We start from the raw sequence: 21,022 nt of genomic DNA, 5'->3' as shown, positions 1-21,022 counted from the left end.
CCAAACCCGGATGACGCAGGGCCAATTGTGCGCTGCCCTCTGGGCCTATCAACCACTGCCGGTGGTGATACAGCCTGGAAAAAAATGGTTACCAACGTAATTTGAGGTTCGCCAGAAACATTGCTAAAACATAATATCAGTCAGTGTCTGATATATTTGTAATTTTATTTGGCTATTACCGGTTTTTGTCTTCAATAGTATCAGTAGTTGTCGTGGCCGAGTGGTTAAGGCGATGGACTAGAAATCCATTGGGATCTTCCCGCGCAGGTTCGAATCCTGCCGACAACGTGCTATTTTTCTCCTTTGTTAGCCAGTATCTGTTATTGTATCACTCCACATAAATCGCTCGCTCCACGGTATCAATCTTTACCTACTTGAAATGAGGTTACGCCTGTCAATCAAGCACTCCTGTTCATGACAACATTCAATAAGCAGCAGTACCCTGAAGCTATGGCGGACGATTTGGACGAATTGCTGGATGAGGTTGAAACAAAGTTCTGTCGCAATGTTTCTTTGACGCCACAACTTCAAGCTCCCTCAGAATTATCGACGGCTGGGAAATGTTTAACGCAAACTGGGAAAGAAAGAAAACACTGGTGCGTAGTAAAATGCAAGTGTCAACCGGCTAACGTTAACGATAGCTAACGTTAGTACGGGGGAATGGACTAAAGTTAGCAAGCAAGGTTAGCAAACCAAGTTGTTGACCATGACTGACACAGTGGAAGCTTATGCAACGTAACTAACGACGATAGCTATGTAACGTAGTTGCAAACGCCAGCCTTCCTAAAATGCATTGTTATTTCATCAAGCATGTTAGCTAAATCACGTAGTTAGCTATGTAACGTTAGCTTGCTAAAACTGTTCCTCGCTTCACACCGTCAGCACCACTGACGATACACCCAGAAAAACGGACATCGAAGATATAGATGCCCTTCTTGAGGACATACTTGACGATGATTTCGATTCCTTTGCGCTTAACGTGAGTAAATAACCTTAGCTACATCGCCTTGCAATGTTGAATGCAGTTTTTTGTTGTTGTTGCTAACAGCATCTACTGTCCAGTAGTAGTAGCTAGCTAAAGTTAGCTGTCTGGATATCACACGGATGTATTAGCTAGCTATAATGAGATAAATATGAGGCTATGTTTGATTTGTTTTTAGCCTGTTTCCAATGGACAGGTTGCTATCATTTTTGTCCTTCTGACTCCAATGCATTAGCTAACGTTACATTGCAAAAGGGCTGGCCCGTAGGTGGTCTCATATTTGCTTAACTCTACACATGTGCAGACTGGACAGCTTCCGAAAATGACGAAGACATTGCCACAATCCACAAGAAAGTAAGTTCTTGCAACACTATTAAAAAAAAAAAAAACTTGTTGAATAACAACAACTTATTCATGCAAACATAGTTAGTTGTCCTGGCTGAGTTGTCAAACATGTAGGCAGTTGTCGTGGCCGAGTGGTTAAGGCGATAGACTAGAAATCTATTGGGATCTTCCCGCGCAGGTTCGAATCCTGCCGACAACGGTTTATTTTGTGTTGCAGCCTCTTGAATCATAATATCTGGCTGTGGTATACTGCAAAATGTCAATGTGTTCATATGACGTTATTATTGAAACTCAGTAAATGTTATCGAAGACATCTGTATATCTCTCTTGCATGCAGTCAATGTAATTTTATGTTTTACAGTTGTCATTATTTTAGGCAGACCAAAATGGTAATTCACGGGGAGCCATAAAATCTAATAGTAAGCCTTTGGTAAAGCATGTATTTGATAAAAGCTCTCTTTTGATCCCCATTTGTTCTTATGTGAGCAGGTGCTGCCCAGTTTTCCTTGGTGGAAGCTCCATTGCAAATGGTGTAGGAACAGCTGTTTCACAAAGGTAAAAGTGCTGTTTAATTGTAGTGCAGGGATCATCAACTGGATTCAGCCGAGGGCAATTTTTTTTCTTGAGAGGATGGTCAGGAGGCCAGAACATAATTACGGATAATTAGTCAACTGCAATTTGATTGCAAGAAGCCCAAACCGATATAATATTTAACTACAACAGACTAATTTCAAACCCTGCTTTCATTTGTGTATGATCACATACTGTATCTCTCTATATTTTGCGTGGGAATTCTTTGGAACAGATTTCCTAAATTAAAATCACTTGGTTGGTGCTGATTTGCTGGTGTTTTTACAGTCTTATGTCCAACAATAAAATTATAAAATGTATTTATTTATTTTGCTCAAAAAACGCGGGGGACCAAATAAAATCACCTAAGGGCCGCCAGTTGGGGAACCCTGTTGTGTGTGTTTGTGTGTGTGTGTGTGTGTGTGTGTGTGTGTGTGTGTGTGTGTGTGTGTGTGTGTGTGTGTGTGTGTGTGTGTGTGTGTGTGTGTGTGTAAAAGCATGGATCACATTTTAATTTGACTCACTGTTTAACATGTGCTGACAGGTCGTGTGATCAGCTGAGATGTATCTCCTGTGACTTTCGGGTGGCCATGTTTGACGATCATGAATGGGACCCCTCTTGTGATTACCTCTTCTTCAGGTGAGCCTCCTCTCATTGGGCCCGATGTATCTTTATGGGGTAACAAACTATTTGCGGAATTTAAATATTGTTATTATCTTGAAACAAGTTGGAAGTTGATACAGAAAACAAAATCCCAAATTTCTCAGATTTGAACAGAAGAGGGCAGTGTAAACCTTTTTATTTTGGGACTTCGTGAAAATAAACTGGAATAATCTTCATTTGATTCTTAATGTAAAATACCTTTTAAGTGGGATTATGACTTTCACCTTGATTGATATCCACCTGTTCAGAAAAACAGGTAACCTTTTGCCAAAGTGGTTTAATTTAAAACGTTTTTTAACCGTGCTCTGAGATCGGTGCATGGCAGATAGGAATTTCATAGGACAACTGGTACTAGTGGATGGAGACAGACATTAGAAAGGCAGTCAAACAACACAACAATGCCACCGTGAGTGCCTCTCTGGTTCAATATTGTGTTGTTTCACTGACAGAGAGCTTGCCCATGATAACAAAGACTGACACTTAAGCTTAGTTAAGGAAGTGAAGTGGAAGACCTCATAGCAGTAGTGGTGTGAGTATGCAGGCATGGGTATTTGGTGCTCTTAACACCAAGACAGTAATTAAATTCTTCTAGGCTACACGAATTTGATACAATTGGTGAGAGTTGACTTGAAATGCAAACTAAGAAAGACAACAGACAGAAGGGCTGTGCTCATATGGAAGAAAAACATTTTAAAATAGAAAAACAAAGAAGGCTATCTCAACCACAATGTTGTTGGTGTTTTGGTGCACGTTCCAAGCATGTGGGTTTTGCTGTCGGTGTTATCACAGCAGTGAACTAATTATCTGTTCTGGTGGACACTTGGGTGGTTTCAGGCTTTGTGCTGAAGTATAGAGGTTACTGAGAGTGTCTGAGAGCCCAGGGCTCCTCTACAAGACATGGGGATTCATTTATCATTCAAATGTGCTTGTTAAATGCAACGTAATGTATTGTGCAAATGATGCTTCCACTTAGATTCATTCCTTCAGCTGTAAATTGCAGGTTAACTCTTGAATATGTGTGATGTTTCCAATCATTCCACAATCTTTCAGGGGTTCTTGGAGGCTGGTTTTGTTCCATGCACATGACCAACTTAAATAATCAAGTACTTTGTGAATTTAGTACTACTCTATAACTCTACATACCAATACTGTGAGAGATATTCACCTACTGCTCATTGCTTAGCTAACCAGCCTTGTCTCTTTGTATCTCTGCAGGAACAACATGCCAGACTGTCAGAAGCTGCGGGCTAAGTTGAGGAGAAGAAAAGGGGCGCGGGCGTACGCCTGCCAGTGTAGCTGGCACTCTGCTCGAGACCTCACCGACCTGAGAGAACAGCACCAGCTCAAGTGGGTCTGTGGGAAGCATGAAGTATGAATGCCTTCTCTCTATCACACACCATCACTTTGCAGTTACTTGAAAACCAATGTTCTCTTGTTATAGACATCCCAACACACATTTTTCTGCCTTGAGAATGATGTAGGTCTTTCTCTGCATTACATTTAGTGTGTTCTGGGTTTAAATGTAAATGAACAAGGTAGGTCTTCTGCTATCTTTAGAGATGTGATTTTTAGCTAGCTCAGTTTTAAGAGCAGGTATATGCCAGACCATACTTGTGTGAAAACGGTACTTAGGAAAGATGAGGCTAAATTGAATAGTCTTTTATGTATAAAATAAAATAAAAATAGTAATGAAGACATTCCATTATCTGGTAGTATTTCATATACAATGCTGTTACATGCTTTTCTGTAGCCTTTCCTTCTGTCTTAGTTTCTAATTCCCTTGTCATTTTGTTTATTTCCTCTTCTGTCTCTTTGAGTGAAATGCATTCTCTGTTTTAAGGGATTTCTGATATTACCATTCATGTATTGTGTATAGTATGAAGGTGAGGTTAGTGTGAAGTTAAATGACCCAAACCTTTCCTGTTGCATCTGTGCTAGACATTTAGAAGAAGAAAAACATTAAACATAAAATAATCACTTCACTCTTGACAGTCTAGTAGTTGATACCTTATAAATGAATCATAATCAAATGAAGTAATCTGTGGATAGTTTATTAAATATCTACTAATTCATTCATTAGGGAAGCCCCCCCCAAAAAAAAAAAGCTTAACTACCAAAGACATTTGTTGTGATAGCCCAGTCAGAAGTAGATATTTTGGATTGCAAAACATGTGCTCATATTATGTACAAAGCATCTGCATATGCGTTTATACACTAGGCTATTCACATCAAGTCTTAGTTGAATAAATGTTGTATGCACTTCATTTTTGTTGCTTTTTCTCCCTTGATAATATTAACACAATTGAATTTCAAGTTTAAAAAGTTTGACTGTGCTTTGTGTGGCTCAGGTCACCGCATGAATCAATATCAGTGACAGTGCTGTTTGTTCACAATGCTGGTCATTCTGTGCAGTGGAGAAGCAAAGGTGGTTAAGACCGTTGGGCCAGTAACCGAAAGGTCGCTGGTTTGAATCCACATGCTAACGAGGTGAGAAAAAATATGTCTGTGCTCTTGAGCAAGGCAATTAAACATAATTGCTCCTGTTTGTCTTTCTGGATAATAACAACTGCTAATATGTAAATGACTCTTTTATAGTTCTCACTTCACTGCTATGTTTGATGAAATGCTAGTAATTTGTTATGTCATCGTAGTCACTGTCAGAAAGAGACTGGTCCGGGACTTCCTTCACGGTAACATCAACAATCCCCTCTTCATCTTGGACTTCTATGTTCTCATAAAGCTCAGAGGAAGATGAGCTGCTTGAATCTTCTGTATAAAGGACTCACATTACCATTTACATACATCCACAATAAGCTACATGTTTTCAGCAATTTGCATCTACAATACCTTCAGAAAGTATTTACATCCATTGACTTTTTCCATATTATGTGGTTACACAGCCTTCATTTAAAATGGATTCAATTTAGATGTGTCACTGGCCTACACACAATACCCCATAATGTCAAAGTGGAATTATGTTTGTAGCAACATTATGTGCAATAATAGTGTTCAACAAGATTTTTGAATGACTACCACATGCAATTATCTGTAAGGTCCCTCAGTAAAGCAGTGAACTTTAAACCGATTCAACTTCAAAGACATTCAAGGTTTTCCATTACCTCGTAAAGAAGGGCACCTATTGGTAGATGGGTAAAAATAAAAAAGCACACATGGAATATCCCTTTGAGAATAATGAAGTTTTTCATTACACTTTGGATGGTGTATCAATATACCCAGTCACTACAAATATACATCCTTCCTACTCAGTTGCCGAAGAGGAAGGAAACCACTAAGGGATTTCACCATGAGGCCAATGGTAACTTTAAAACAGTTACAGAGTTTAATGACTTTGATGGGAGAAAACTGAGGATAGATTAACAACATACTCCACAATACTAACCTAAATGGGGAAAAAAGGGAAACCTGTACAGAATAAATATATTTCAAAACATGCATCCTGTTTGCAATAAAGTAAAACTGCAAAACGTGACAAAGAAATTCACTTTATGTCCTAAATACAGAGTGTTATGTTTGGGACAAATCCAAGACATCACTGAGTACCACTCTTAATTTTGTCAAGTATGGTGGTTGCATCATGTTAAGGGTATGCTTGTCATCAGCAAGGAGTAGAGAGTTTTTTTTTTTAGGATAAAAAATAAACAGAATAGAGCCAAGCACAGGCAAAATACTAGAGGAAAACCTGGTTCAGTCTGCTTTTCAATAGACACAGGGAGACAAATTCACCTTTCAGCAGGACAAAAACCTAAAACACAAGGCAAAATATACATTGGCCTAGTTACAGTTTTGATTTAAATTTGCTTAAATCTATGGCATGACTTGGAAATTGTCACACCCGGATCTGTTTCACCTATCCTTGTGCTTGTCTCCACCCCCTCCAGGTGTCACCCATCTTCCCCATTTTCCCCTGGGTATTTAAACCTGTGTTTTCTGTCTTGTCTATTGTCAGTTCGTCTTGTATTTTCCAAGTCAACCAGTGTGTTTTCCCTGTGGTCCTGCCTTTTCTATTCTCTTTTACTAGTCCTCCCGGTTTTGACCCTTGCCTGTTTTCTGGACTTTACCCACCTGCCTGACCATTCTGCCTGCCCTGACCTCGAGCCTGCCTGCCACACTGTACCTCCTGGACTCTGAACTGGTTTTGACTTTTTGCCTCTCCACGACCATTCTCTTGCCTACCCCATTTGGATTATTAATAAATATTAAAGACTCAAACTATCTGCCTCCTGTGTCTGCATCTGGGTCTCGCCTTGTGCCCTTATAGAAATGGCTGTCTAGCAATGATAAACAACCAACTTGACAGAGCTTGAATAATTTAAAAAAGTATAATGGGCAAATATTGTACAATCCAGGTGTTGCAAAGATTTTAGAGATTTACCCAGAAAGACTGACCGCCGTAATCACTGCCAAAGGTGATTCTAACATGTATTAACTCGGGTGTGAATACTTATTTAAATAGATATTTATTTATAAAAATAAAAAATATTTCTAAAAACATGTTTTCACTTTTGTCATTATGTGTTTTTAATTTGTTTTATCCATTTTGAATTCAGACTGTAACAAAGTGAAATAAGTCAAAGGGTATGACTACTTTATGAAGGCAATGTACATAACATACAGTACATAACAGACAGTACTCTAGAATCTACTGCACAGTTGTGATCCATGTAGGCGAATACGGGTACTTGGTGCCGCCATTGAACATGACTTAATGTCAAGGACTAGGCTTAATCTTTCTCAAGGGAACCTACCCTTAATATTAATGCATCAATGTTTGAACATTTTAATCACCCCTTTGCATGAACGGCATAGCCACAGCAAATAGTGGTGCTGCAGCACCCCCTAATAAATTGAAATGAAGTCATAAATAATATAGTGGGGCAAAAAAGTATTAGTCAGCCACCAATTGTGCAAGTTCTCCCACTTAAAAAGATGAGAGAGGCCTGTAATTTTCATCATAGGTACACTTCAACTATGACAGACAAAATGAGAAGAAAAATCCAGAAAATCACATTGTAGGATTTTTTTATGAATTTATTTGCAAATTATGGTGGAAAATAAGTATTTGGTCACTTACAAACAAGCAAGATTTCTGGCTCTCACAGACCTGTAACTTCTTTAAGAGGCTCCTCTGTCCTCCACTCGTTACCTGTATTAATGGCACCTGTTTGAACTTGTTATCAGTATAAAGGACACCTGTCCACAACCTCAAACAGTCACACTCCATACTCCACTATTGCCAAGATCAAAAAGCTGTCAAAGGACACCAGAAACAAAGGGCATTGAAGATGAAACGTGGCTGGGTCTTTCAGCATGACAATGAACCCAAACACACCGCCTGGGCAACGAAGGAGTGGCTTCGTAAGAAGCATTTCAAGGTCCTGGAGTGGCCTAGCCAGTCTCCAGATCTCAACCCCATAGAAAATCTTTGGAGAGAGTTGAAAGTCCGTGTTGCCCAGCAACAGCCCCAAAACATCACTGCTCTAGAAGAGATCTGCATGGAGGAATGGGCCAGAATACCAGCAACAGTGTGTGAAAACCTTGTGAAGACGTACAGAAAACGTTTGACCTCTGTCATTGCCAACAAAGGGTATATAACAAAGTATTGAGATAAACTTTTGTTATTGACCAAATACTTATTTTCCACCATAATTTGCAAATAAATTCATAAAAAATCCTACAATGTGATTTTCTGGATTTGTTTTCTTCATTTTGTCTGTCATAGTTGAAGTGTACCTATGATGAAAATTACAGGCCTCTCTCATCTTTTTAAGTGGGAGAACTTGCACAATTGGTGGCGGACTAAATACTTTTTTGCCCCACTGTACATAAAAATCACAATTAGAGAACTAGGGCTTAATTACTCCTGTATGAGCAGAGAAAAGCACTCCTCTTTACTCACAGTCGCATAGCAGCCTAGGCCTACTCCCAAACGAAAGCCTGGGACTTGTCAATGTGATTTTGTTTAACTGACTCTCCATCTGTATATTTGGTTAATTCTCTGGCTGGGCAAACAAGTAGAGGTGGAAACTCATCTATTTGTTTGCTCATCTATCACTGATTAGAAACATTTAGCATGCAGTAATGTGCCTTAAATCAAGCGTAGGCCTATTGTTATGCTCAATAGCGTATAGGCAACTCCAAAAGCCTGCAGAGGTTGTGAAATATGAACAGGAGACTCATGCTTTTGAAAATATAGATTGCTATTATTCTCTATCAGTATCATGATGAAGATACTCTCAATGTAAGACCCTACGCCTGCTCCCTATCAAAGCGGAGGGAGGGTAGAAAAGAGATGAAACGTGGATCAAAAAAGCATGGGCTTGCCTTGGGCTCTGTTTCAAAATCACTTTTTTTATATGACAGCAGTTCCACACGTTGCTGTGATGCAAGTTGTGTGGGAAAAATATGATGTCTTTTATTCTGTTATATTTCATTATATTCTCAGCCTTCTACAAAATATATGTGTGTTGACTGTGATCAGTGTAGCCCAAGTGTCTTGTCTGTTTAAGGAACAAAATAACTTGATTTTATATGCATGGCACAGCCATGTAGCCTATCGGCTGCACAGACCAGTAACATCATTAAACTCAAAATATGCCATTCTATTATTCTGAAAATAAATTGTATTGGTCCTATAATGTTTCTTAGGACCTGCCAAAAAACTCATTAATTATGGATTTCTTTGTGATGGTGTATATTTAATTGATTTATTAAAACAGACATCCACCCACATCTACTCCCACTCCTAATTATGCCGGCATGTGCATGGGAGATATAAAAGGCTTATCTCGGCAAGAATGTGGTAAAAATGGGACTGTGAATTGGGTCTGTAAAACATTGCCAGATAAATAAATAAAAATACAGGCAAAATGCCTTAAAGTCTGTCTATAACAGATATTAGTGTCTGTAATCTAATAGCCTAATGGCAGATTAGAGTGAAAAACAGAGCCAGGCAATTTCCTCCATCTGAATGAGGACCGTCTCTCTCTTCAACTCTCTCCCTCCCTCTGTTGGATTCAAGCATGTGCCTGCCAGAAATACTACCCTTTCCATTATTCACTGTGATAGTAAATCTGGCGAAAACTAAAGGAATGAAGTACATTTTAAATCCTCACAGATGTTTATGCCCCATACCCACTGGCTCCATCTGTCTGACTACCTTAACTCTTTGAATTGAGTTTTGACACAACTTGAAATCACATTGGCTTATAAACTTAGAGAATCCTTTGAATATGATTTGTTCTGTTTCTTTCAGAGATTACACCGGTGGCGTCAAATGAATTTGGCAGGTTTTGAAACACAATATGACACCAGAAAGGAGACTGAGAATTAGTCTCTGCAGGGAACATTACACGGTTCAATGGAAATTCTGTCCACCTTTGAAACACACATGCTCAGACTCATCAGAAATGTATCAGGTACCTTGATTTTGGCTGCTCAGTAGGTGGCGGTTGCTGTTCACAGGCTGTTGCTGATCCTGGTGTGTACTGGTTGATTGCACAGGGGAATGTGTATAGGTGTTCTCTGAGGAGAAAATTAGAAAATGTGCTCCCAATGAAGTAATTACCAATCTATATACTTTCTCCCCAAAACTTTCAAGACAATACTTTCATGTACTGTTCTGTAGTGCAAAAAGCCTTTGCTGTTGTGTCTACTCCATCCAGTGTTTAGACACAGCCAGATGAATTGTGTGTTGTTGTTCCTGTGTATTTGACTTGAACGGACCTGACTGTAGATGCTGTTCCACTGCCATCCCCACGTTGTAGTAGGATTCCCCTGATGATGTACTACTACTCGATCCCAAGGATGGCTCTCTTCCACAGATCAAGTCTGTGAGGACAGTTTCTCTCAAATCTGGACCTGGGTGGTTAGCATTCCACACAGTTACTCTGTTATCATTGATTCATGAGAATGGATTTCATAGATGCACTGACTGAGTCTGTTGCAGCATTTGCCATTGAGCATTTTGGACTGACCTGAGTCCAGCAGCTCCTTCTCCAGTGTCTCAATGTTCTCATAGCATTCCCCAGAAGACGTGCTGGATGACACCAGCAAATGCACTGGACATACAAATGGTTGTTAGTGTTAGTATGTTACGATAGGGCTCTTATTCATCTTTTCTGTCACCATGGCAAGTTTCAGCAAATTATACATTTTCTGATTCCTTGTCCTGCAAACGGTTGTTGAAAAGTCTCAGATTTTATGTGGACATTATGTCCTTTTAAGACTAAGAAGAAACCTGTCGGACATGGACACAATATGATCATGGTAAAAATCTGGTTCACCCAACCTGACAGTAACTTACAACTTTGGGTGGCAGGGTTTTTTCTCTCAATGCCGTTGATTATCTCAGCAAAAATATTATATTTCTCAGGAGCGTCAGAAGTCTCTTCTGTCTGCGTGGTTTCACATGGTTCTCTGCTTGTGCTCACTCCATTGTCAAGGACCCTGACTAATGAAAACATAAAAGACCATTTGGTTAGCACTGTGAGTGAGTCCTTGGACCACTTTCTCCCTTAATAGCCATGTGTCACTTCCCATCTTTTTTTCTTTTAGAATTGCACTATTTATCCAAAACTATGAAGATGAACTGACCAAGTGCAGTAGCCATGGCAACAGAGGGTTGGTCATTGAAGTCATAGTTTTCATAGTCAGAGTCACATGAGGCATCGGTGTCATTCTGAGAGGGATGTTGGGAAAGGTACTGTGGAGCTGCATGAAAGGTCACATAGAGAAAATATATTCTGACAAATGGGACACTTGAACTAATAAGACATTTCCTGAAATTGCAAGTAACTAATGGGCACAGAGAGGACAAGTGCATCAGTAGGAACTCACTGTAATCAGCTGTGTCTGTGGTGACTGTGAGGAGGTTGACTCTCTCCCCTCGGTCAGTGTGTTGAGACTGGATGGACAGCAGACGGCCATCTTGTCTTTGGTGAACCAGAAGTGCTAGTAATGAAGGGAAAGTTTTGCCTTTGAAACTCCTCTTTACCGAAACTAGGATAATAGATTTGTTGGCCTTTGTTGTCTTTGATGTTGGACAAGAAAAAAAGGACAATACATCTCAAAACCAATTAAATATTTTAATTAGACCACCGTCACATATGGCACATATTCAAAGCATTATCATCCCTGTGAAATAAAATATGCTGCTTTTTTAAGTTGGTGTGAAAACAACACTGGTGGTGGGACTCTCTTAATGAGCAATCAACCAACCCAGCGGTATGAATACTGTTCCAGTTGGGTTTGCTTTGTGTTCTGTATTGAATCACATTGCATTGTGTTGTTGTATTATCATAATTGGCAAACCATTGAGAAGAACATGTAATACCCTTCAGACAAAGCAGCTTCTCAGTGTTAATTACTGCTCATTGATGATAGCATGTTTGTTGTTGTTGGTGTGAACAAATGGGAAGAGTGACAGTTGAGTATGAGGCAATGAAAGAGAAAAAAAATGACTCACCAGCTCTCCTCCTGTAAGACAGGAAGAGTGAGGCATTGAAGAGGAGTGTGAGGAGGAGGGCTATAGACAATGCGATGCAGCCCCAGACAGCAGCTACGGGAGGAGAGGACCAGCTCTCTGCACTGGTGACTAGTAGAACTGAGCCTGTTGGAAACAAGAACAAATCATAGTGCAGAGTACAGACTAGATAACAAATTCTTGTTGACATGTTCTAATGAGCAGAGCAGACACTCTTGGTGTATTATTACACAGATGGAGGGTCATGTGTGTCAGCATCTATTGAAGGTACCTGTGGTTGAAGTCTGGGTGTTCTGTTCTGCCGTCTCGTTGCCTGGTTGAGATGGAATTCCTGTCAGGGAAATGGAAAAGTCCCAGGGGTGTTAGAGAACTAGAATGTATAACAGATGCATGGCTCACTTCTCCTGAGTAATCAAGGCACTCTTGTTTGAAAGACGGGGAAAAGGTTTGTTTAACAAAAACATTTGCTCAAAAATTGAAAATCCAAGAGGAGTTGTGTTTGTCCATCTGTGTATCTAATGATCTACTGAACCAATATCTGACTCTTATTCAAGAGTCATTTGGCAATTACTGCAAGGAATGTGTGTTTTCTCTTAAAAAATGTACTTGAAATGTGTAGGACTCCCAGATTGATGGATGTAGCCTTCTGAGTAGGCCTACATAATACACTTGATAGTAGGCCTACATAATAAACTTGATAGTAGGCCTACATAATAAATCACTTGAGCTGTTCGAAATGAATCGGAAACATGGTCAACAAATGTGCTGGTTGATAAAATACCTGTATTTATGGGAAAGATGTTTGAAAAGGGTATTTTGTTCTTAAATGATATTGTAATGGTAGAGTTATGTCCTTCATGGAGTTGTTTGGGAAGGTCTGCTCAATCCAAGAGTGCAACCAATTGATTACAGCATTGCCCCAAAACTGGATGAGTTCGGGTGCCAGCAGGAGGAGGCAGGGAACTGGTCTGTCTGCCCAATATAAAGGATCAAAACTGGCGGAGGAATAAAAATAGCATAAATAGGAAAGTTTACCAGTTTCATTTGAATACCAGGATGTTGACAACTGTGCCATACAGATTGCAAAATAGTTGGGAAGAGATTTTTGATGTACTGATTCCATGGTACAGGGTGTATGAGTTGATATATAAAACAACGCAAAATTCAAGACTTCGTGCTTTTCAACTAAAATTATTCTATAGATTTCTTGCCACGAACAAAATGTTGAATATTTGGGGCATAAAATCATCAAAGCTCTGCAGATTTTGTTGTGAGGATACAGAATCAATAGACCATTTATTTTGGTATTGCCCTCAGGTAGCCTGTTTCTGGTCTCAGGTTCAGGAATGGCTGAAAATGCATAGCATAAAACTGACCCTAGAAATAGTACTGTTAGGAGATCTGGAGAGACTGGGTGAGTCAATTACTAATATACTAATACTCTTAGTAAAAGTATTTATCTTCAACTCACAATCTGTAGATTCGATGAGATAGATTAAAATTGTACATTAAACATCAGCATAGTTGAAAGATACAGTGCCTTGCGAAAGTTTTCGGCCACTTGAACTTTGCGACCTTTTGCCACATTTCAGGCTTCAAACATAAAGATATAAAACTGTATTTTTTTGTGAGGAATCAACAACAAGTGTGACACAATCATGAAGTGGAATGACATTTATTGGATATTTCAACCTTTTTAACAAATCAAAAACTGAAAAATTGGGCGTGCAAAATTATTCAGCCCCTTTACTTTCAGTGCAGCAAACTCTCTCCAGAAGTTCAGTGAGGATCTCTGAATGATCCAATGTTGACCTAAATGACTAATGATGTTAAATACAATCCACCTGTGTGTAATCAAGTCTCCGTATAAATGCACCTGCACTCTGATAGTCTCAGAGGTCCGTTAAAAGCACAGAGAGCATCATGAAGAACAAGGAACACACCAGGCAGGTCCGAGATACTGTTTTGAAGAAGTTTAAAGCCGGATTTGGATACAAAAAGATTTCCCAAGCTTTAAACATACCAAGGAGCACTGTGCAAGCGATAATATTGAAATGGAAGGAGTATCAGACCACTGCAAATCTACCAAGACCTGGCCGTCCCTCTAAACTTTCAGCTCATACAAGGAGAAGACTGATCAGAGATGCAGCCAAGAGGCCCATGATCACTCTGGATGAACTGCAGAGATCTACAGCTGAGGTGGGAGACTCTGTCCATAGGACAACAATCAGTCGTATATTGCACAAATCTTGCCTTTATGGAAGAGTGGCAAGAAGAAAGCCATTTCTTAAAGATATCAATAAAAAGTGTTGTTTAAAGTTTGCCACAAGCCACCTGGGAGACACACCAAACATGTGGAAGAAGGTGCTCTGGTCAGATGAAACCAAAATCGAACTTTTTGGCAACAATGCAAAACGTTATGTTTGGCGTAAAAGCAAAACAGCTCATCACCCTGAATACACCATACCCACTGTCAAACATGGTGGTGGCAGCATCATGGTTTGGGCCTGCTTTTCTTCAACAGGGACAGGGAAGATGGTTAAAATTGATGGGAAGATGGATGGAGCCAAATTCAGGACCATTCTGGAAGAAAACCTGATGGAGTCTGCAAAAGACCTGAGACTGGGACGGAGATTTGTCTTCCAACAAGACAATGATCCAAAACATAAAGCAAAATCTACAATGGAATGGTACAAAAATAAACATATCCAGGTGTTAGAATGGCCAAGTCAAAGTCCAGACCTGAATCCAATCGAGAATCTGTGGAAAGAACTGAAAAGTGCTGTTCACAAATGCTCTCCATCCAACCTCACTGAGCTCGAGCTGTTTTGCAAGGAGGAATGGGAAAAAAATTCAGTCTCTCGATGTGCAAAACTGATAGAGACATACACCAAGCGACTTACAGCTGTAATCGCAGCAAAAGGTGGCGCTACAAAGTATTAACTTAAGAGGGCTGAATAATTTTGCACACCCAATTTTTCAGTTTTTGATTTGCTAAAAAAGTTTGAAATGTCCAATAAATGTCGTTCCACTTCATGATTGTGTCCCACTTGTTGTTGATTCTTCACAAAAAAATAGTTTTATATCTTTATGTTTGAAGCCTGAAATGTGGCAAAAGGTCGCAAAGTTCAAGGGGGCCGAATACTTTCGCAAGGCACTGTATATGTTGCGTAGAAACAACAAGTGGGTGGGCAGCAGAGATAGATGGGATGGGCTGAGGGAAACTGAGGGTTGGTATGTGGAATTGGAGACAAGTGGGAGTGGAGTTGCTGTGTGAGAGAGAGAATGATGGTGAAAAGATAAAAGGGGAAAAAAGTAAAAATAAAACATAATAAAAGTACATTTGAATGACACTAAGTGGCAGTGTTTTTACAACTAATGCCGGTTTGCCTGAGGCTGATGCTTCGCAGGTGTTTGTACACATGCATATACACACACTCTCATTCAAATAAACGCATACAAGAACACACACATACATGTAATAGTGCCAGACATGCACACAAACATATAAAGTAGGCATTGCTGTTATGATTTCAGTTGTTCTTGATGTCCTTTGTTTTATATGTAATATTTAGAAAATAAATAATTTGCATTGTTGATTGCTGTTTTCTTCTGTCTCTTCCTCTCTTTCTCTTTAGTTCATTCTCTTGGTTGTCGGTGTATTGGAGTTGGGGGGGGGGGACGAATGGTTGAGGGACAGCTACTGGGGAACTGTGGGGGGATCTTGGAGGGTTCGGATTTCACATGATTGTGATCATAAAAAAGGAAACTATGACATATATTTTATATCACTATCATGCACACGTTCCCTCACACATAAGGATGGCTCTGTTGTGGAAAGACTGATACATGTTTGATAGTGTCTTGATGCTGTATTGTTTATCCTTCATGTTCTATTACTTTAATGTTACCCCTTGTGTTTTTTGTAATAAATAATTATTAAAAAACATTTAAAACATGGTCTAAAAAAATTGTTCATTTAGATGCAAGATTTAAAACCCATGGAAGTGCCAAACAACTGTTGTTAAGTTGAGGTCAAGGCAGTTTGGATGTTTTCTCACCAAGGAACTCTTGAACTTGGCTCCCAGGTTGAACATCTTTCATTGAGGGTCTTCCTCAGACAGAGCTATGGTTTGACATGGTTTGTCTACTTTCTGAGTGACGTGCATTACTTTGCCCTGTGTGTTTTTGTGCTGCCTGTGTGTTTCATTTTCTTTTCCCGTTAATAAAAATAACAATAATTAATATGCAAAGCAGCTGTCTCTTTTCGGCTTATGACATTTCACATCACCTGATCTCTGCATTACTGTAGGAGGATTTGAAGCTTGTTCGTCAGTATCAGTGTTGAGCGTGACTGAGACTCTGCTATCCATTCAGACATGCTGATAAGGTCACGAGCCAAATCATTCTTGATTCGCAATCATCAGAACCCTGATTGTCGACAGCGTTCAGCATGCTGAAAATCAGCGCTAAGATGATGGGGACTTGGTTCGTCACCAAGACACCGGATGTTCAGTCATGGTAATGTGTTTTACATGTTATTACTGCACTATCCATATTCAGACCAATCTAAGGAGAATATACACACGTCATGTAACAGCATAGCTATTTTAAGTAGTGGGCATGACATTGACTTAGCTTCTATTCACATTTAAAATGTCATTTTTAAATGACATGATTGTCAATTCAGTAACTGACAATGATAATATTATAGCTGCAGGCTTACCTGAACAAACCACTGCAGCGTCCTCTTTGTGTCCACAGTCGTTGACTGTCCCCAGGGAGGGACACTCCCATAGGTTCCTCTCGCTCCCCCCACAGTTCACCTCATCTAAGAGAACCAGACCAACACCCGCTTCAAAGGACCCGTCCTGCCCGCTCACATTTAGGGCAGAGCCACAGCCCAATTGGGCACAGACCACGCCCCCATCTCTCAGGTCCCAACTATCGTCACACACCGTTCCCCATTTTTCCTCACTCCACAACTCCACCCGTCCTTCACAGTGGTGTGAGCCTCCAACCAATCGCACGGCCTGGTGCCCTGAGGAATGGACAGATCAACAAATCAGTTCATACATAATCAGTTAACCTCCATAGAAGCTGGGCCTCACACATCATTAAAAAGCAGCTTGAAAATGGAATCGCGAGGACCTTGTTGCAAGGCGTCCACAAAACACTTGGAGAGCCCATACGATGTCTCTCCATGGCATGCAGTTTGCAGGCGTTACTGCAACAATGTGTTTGTGGTTGCTCAAGATGCTTGCCGATCCAAGCATAAGCTTTGCAATGATGGTCTTACCACAGGTTATCTCAGTCAGGTTAGAGCAGTCTGTGTATGAGAGCTCTGTACAGTTCTCCACCAGTAGGTCTCTGTAGACACACTGGCTCAGACACGTTGAGCTGGAGTAGTTTAATGTAGCTGTGCCATTCTGTCGGCGCTCGTACACTGCCCCGCAGCTCAGGTTGGTACATATGTCCTCCACCACTTTGGCCCACTCTGCAGACCCAAGGTCTAAGGTCACTGGCCTCCACAGCCCTCGATGGAGCACCTCGACAACCCCAGAGCAGTGCTGAGATAGCCTGGGGGGGTGAGATATGGCTGGAGGGATGGAGAGATGCAGAATCAATATGAGAGTGAAATACAGATGGCTGTTTATATTTCCCCATGTAGTGTAGTCACATGTACAGTACATGTTATACAGCATAATACACACACACATTGAATGCCCTAGCTGTTTGTTGGCCTTTCGGTTTCTGTGCTATTTGCAGATGTTCAGCAGAGCAGCCACATCCTGTGACTCATGTCCTGTGGAAATGTCACTGGGTGGTGAATTCGGAGGGGGACACTGAAGTCGACCAACCTGATGCTAGAACCACCACGGGACCAAATACTCTCAGTGATTTCAAACCATATGACACTGGAGCCTTTGGTTCTGCATTTAACTCTTCAGTCTTCACTTTTTTCCCTGTTTAAATGTGGTGGATGGAATTGCACTTCATTGAGGTTCAACAAATAGAGAATGAAAACCAGGTTAGTGTAGTATGATTATAACTGAATAACTGATTGATAGTATTTTCCTTAATAATCTGACTCCACTGGACCATTTGATATCCTCTATGACACGAATGACAATTGACCCATTATTTTATGTTTGTGTGGGATGTTCCTCCCACTTTGCACTAGTGGAGCCTTACGCATCACCATCACCCTGGGAACAATGAAAACATCGTCTCACGATGGCTTAATTGCTGGTGACCTGTATCATTATAGTAAATAAAAAAGCCTTTGCCTCGTCTCATTTCGATCTCTGTATAATGACTTGTGAGCAATCAAGTTCTCTGCAGGATCGTTGCTTGAGGTTGTCTCCTCCCTCTAAGAAGCACACAGACACCTTACCCATTCATCCCTCTATTTTTGCACCTAGCAATTTGACTGCATGGGCACGAGGGATTGGAATTTGGGGTTTAGGAAGGAATTAGGGGTGGTATTCAGAGAGTAAGATCGATGTAGATTGCAGTGGCCTCCGGAACCAAATGAAGCTTGATTGGAGGCTCAGGTTCTGAGGATCTTTTTAGCATAATACCAACCATTTAAATAAAACTGGAACTCACTTAGATTGGATGTCTGCTGCTCATCAGTCTTTCTCGACCCAGAGAAGTTCCCCGGAACAGAGTGGTCTTTATTTAGAAAGGCTGAAATATGACAAACAACAACAACAAACTAAACTAAGATAAATTCAACATTATTGTAGTTATGCGTAGATGGGAGTATTCATGCAACTGTCCAGCCAGTTATTTCAGCCTACTTCATGTTGCCAATGCTACATGAGCCCACGGCACGTACATTACAAACAAGTTATTGAATTTGGCTCTAATCAGAATAATCTTTTCCATTTTGTAAACTGTCTGTTGGTGGTATTTCAAGGTGGCTACACAATAGTCCCATTAGACGGATATAATATGGAGTCTGTAAATCACTATATTTACACTGGTTTTCACAACAGCTATTATCAACTGCCTCAATTGGTTAATTTAGTTGTTAGATGGGTATGCCATGAATAACATCTGTGGCTCATTGTTGAGTTAATCGATGCAGATAATGCATCATCTTTGTCAAGCAAAATAATAGTTTGTTCACAGCTCTCCTCCTCAGAAAGCCATTCATTTTCAACTATCACTTTGTTTATGTATCACTCTGTGACAAACTAGTGAGTCATACAAAAACAATTACGCTTCAGCCAATTGGTTGATTTGAATTCACTGCACTTTTATGTTGCTTCAAGCGGCCTTTGAATTTTAGCTAGCTAGTGTTCGATGAATCGTATTGGTTGTTGCAGTAAACACCTTACATTGGGAAGTAAAGTAATCCTCTGTAGGATTGTGCAGCATTTAGCCTACACCTAGTTGGCATCACTACGGTCAGCCCCTTTTTGTATGAATATTTTATCATTTGCTTGAACACACCAACACGTGCTGTCAACAGGTAGAATAAAACGACATGCTCTTGTACATTCAGACATGAATAAGAAGCAAACAGAAATTAATTTAAAAATATGGTGATATAGAAGCATAATAGAAAACCAAATATGACTCCACTGCCAACTATTCTGATGAGCATATCTTTAGTATTATCCAACAACTCATACAAACAATTCTAAAATACATTTGATGCTGTGTTTGATGTACATAGAGTACAACCGTCATACTTTCCATCAAAAGAGCCACTGAAAATAATATAGTTGAATACAATCAAAGTCGAAATATTAACATCCTTTTACAGTGGATTAGTGATAAGGTTCCTTCTATTAAAGATTGGCATAAGATACTATTTGTATGGGTGCCTCTGGAATATCTGACATGTACATTGCATTCTAAAACAGACCAGTTCTACAAAGTATGGGAACCTTATCTAAATTATCTAGAACCTGAGGTATCAGCTATTATGCTGCAAGGATTCTCTTAGAATGGCGGGGATCTATGTATTTCAGAACTACATTGTACGTTCCATGTGTGGAACCGAACCTCTTGGTTTAAACTGAGATTTTTTGTTTAATTTCTGTTTGTAAGTTTGTTTAAAATCTATGTATTGAGAGACGCAATGATGGGGATGGGGTGAGAGAAGCACCGAGCGGGAAGAGGGAAATGGTGTACGTATGTTTGTGTGTGTATGTATGTGCGTGAGCGTATATATGTGTATATGCATGAGTGTATGTATATGTATGTGTGTGTGTGTGTATATATATATATACACACACATATATATATATATATATACGTGTAGATATGTGTAAGTGAGTGCTGTTTTTTTGTGTTTTTTTGTGTGCTTTGTCTCTGTTGTTGTATCTCTTAATATGGGTGAAAATTGTGAAATTCCAATAAAAATACTGTTACAAAAAAAAAGTTGAAATATTAGATTAAACTGTGTTACCTTGAGAGAGGACCAGAACTGGCAGAAGTATTGTCGTCCTGAACAGTTCCATCTCACAAAAAACAGTCAGGCGGGGTCCTTTGAGCATACTCCTCAACAGAAACAACTTTGTTCTTTTAATATTAATAACAATCAAATGAGAAATAATGCACGTTACTGATCTTATCATGAGTCAAGCAGTGTGCTATATGTCAGAACTTGTGTACTCACTCTATTTCTGTTTGCACTGCTGCAACTTGTGGTTTCCATGAGCATAGGCTTCTGTCTGTAGAGCACACTACTTTCTCAGACACATAGACTGGCTGTGAGATACACCCACTGCCATACACACAACGACAAGAGGTTCAATTGTTGGCAAACACCCTCAACAACTGATTTTAACCTCCCAACGCAACACACAAAAAAGGTTGAATAAACAAACAAACTCAAATTCATATGCAATTTTAAAGAGGCTTACTATTATCTCCTTATGTTGATAAAGAGGAGCATGTAAAATGAATCGGACCCAAATAACTCTGTTTTATGATTCAT

The 21,022-nt window shown here is 39.9% G+C and overlaps 2 protein-coding genes and 2 non-coding genes across 7 annotated transcripts; 3 read left to right on the top strand and 1 right to left on the bottom strand.

Annotated features, from left to right (window-relative positions):
- Positions 1-206: 206 nt before the first annotated feature.
- trnas-aga (transfer RNA serine (anticodon AGA)) lies at positions 207-288 on the top strand. Its single transcript has one exon. It is a non-coding gene; the product is annotated as a tRNA-Ser (tRNA).
- On the top strand, positions 276-4,825 carry cfap418 (cilia and flagella associated protein 418). The gene is made up of 6 exons (XM_064948255.1): positions 276-596; positions 883-979; positions 1,287-1,336; positions 1,817-1,882; positions 2,442-2,537; positions 3,777-4,825. The coding sequence occupies exons 1-6, from the start codon at positions 415-417 to the stop codon at positions 3,934-3,936; spliced, it is 651 nt and encodes a 216-aa protein (XP_064804327.1). The 5' UTR covers positions 276-414; the 3' UTR covers positions 3,937-4,825.
- On the top strand, positions 1,445-1,526 carry trnas-aga (transfer RNA serine (anticodon AGA)). Its single transcript has one exon. It is a non-coding gene; the product is annotated as a tRNA-Ser (tRNA).
- On the bottom strand, positions 4,597-20,805 carry LOC135522198 (T-cell differentiation antigen CD6-like). 4 transcript variants are annotated; one of them, XM_064948252.1, is made up of 14 exons: positions 20,702-20,805; positions 20,492-20,597; positions 18,676-18,756; positions 17,363-17,662; positions 16,790-17,104; positions 12,335-12,394; positions 12,046-12,189; positions 11,418-11,531; positions 11,175-11,291; positions 10,885-11,031; positions 10,556-10,639; positions 10,305-10,439; positions 10,002-10,103; positions 4,597-5,330 (listed from the first exon to the last, which is right to left on the bottom strand). In XM_064948252.1, exons 1-14 carry the CDS (start codon positions 20,744-20,746, stop codon positions 5,188-5,190), a joined length of 1,893 nt encoding a protein of 630 aa, XP_064804324.1. In that variant the 5' UTR covers positions 20,747-20,805; the 3' UTR covers positions 4,597-5,187. The 4 variants fall into 4 exon arrangements, with proteins under 4 accessions (XP_064804324.1, XP_064804325.1, XP_064804321.1 ...); XM_064948253.1 differs by having other exon boundaries at positions 20,492-20,580; XM_064948249.1 differs by lacking the exon at positions 20,702-20,805 and having other exon boundaries at positions 20,492-20,694.
- Positions 20,806-21,022: the final 217 nt, after the last annotated feature.

Source organism: Oncorhynchus masou, chromosome 30 (genome assembly GCF_036934945.1).
Source record: "Oncorhynchus masou masou isolate Uvic2021 chromosome 30, UVic_Omas_1.1, whole genome shotgun sequence".
NCBI lineage: Eukaryota > Metazoa > Chordata > Actinopteri > Salmoniformes > Salmonidae > Oncorhynchus > Oncorhynchus masou.
The sequence above is the reverse complement of the archived record's forward strand: the minus strand, read 5'-3'. Positions and strand labels throughout refer to the sequence as shown.

Coding starts and splice junctions, on each gene's coding strand:
- LOC135522198 (XM_064948249.1), bottom strand. CDS start 20,660: ATGATAAGATCAGTAACGTGCATTATTTCTCATTTGATTGTTATTAAT. Junction 17,663..18,675: donor GCAGCAGACATCCAATCTAA/GTGAGTTCCAGT, acceptor CCATCCCTCCAG/CCATATCTCACCCCCCCAGG. Junction 11,032..11,174: donor TGCCATGGCTACTGCACTTG/GTCAGTTCATCT, acceptor TGTTTTCATTAG/TCAGGGTCCTTGACAATGGA.
- cfap418 (XM_064948255.1), top strand. CDS start 415: ATGACAACATTCAATAAGCAGCAGTACCCTGAAGCTATGGCGGACGAT. Junction 980..1,286: donor TCGATTCCTTTGCGCTTAAC/GTGAGTAAATAA, acceptor ACACATGTGCAG/ACTGGACAGCTTCCGAAAAT. Junction 1,883..2,441: donor GGAACAGCTGTTTCACAAAG/GTAAAAGTGCTG, acceptor ATGTGCTGACAG/GTCGTGTGATCAGCTGAGAT.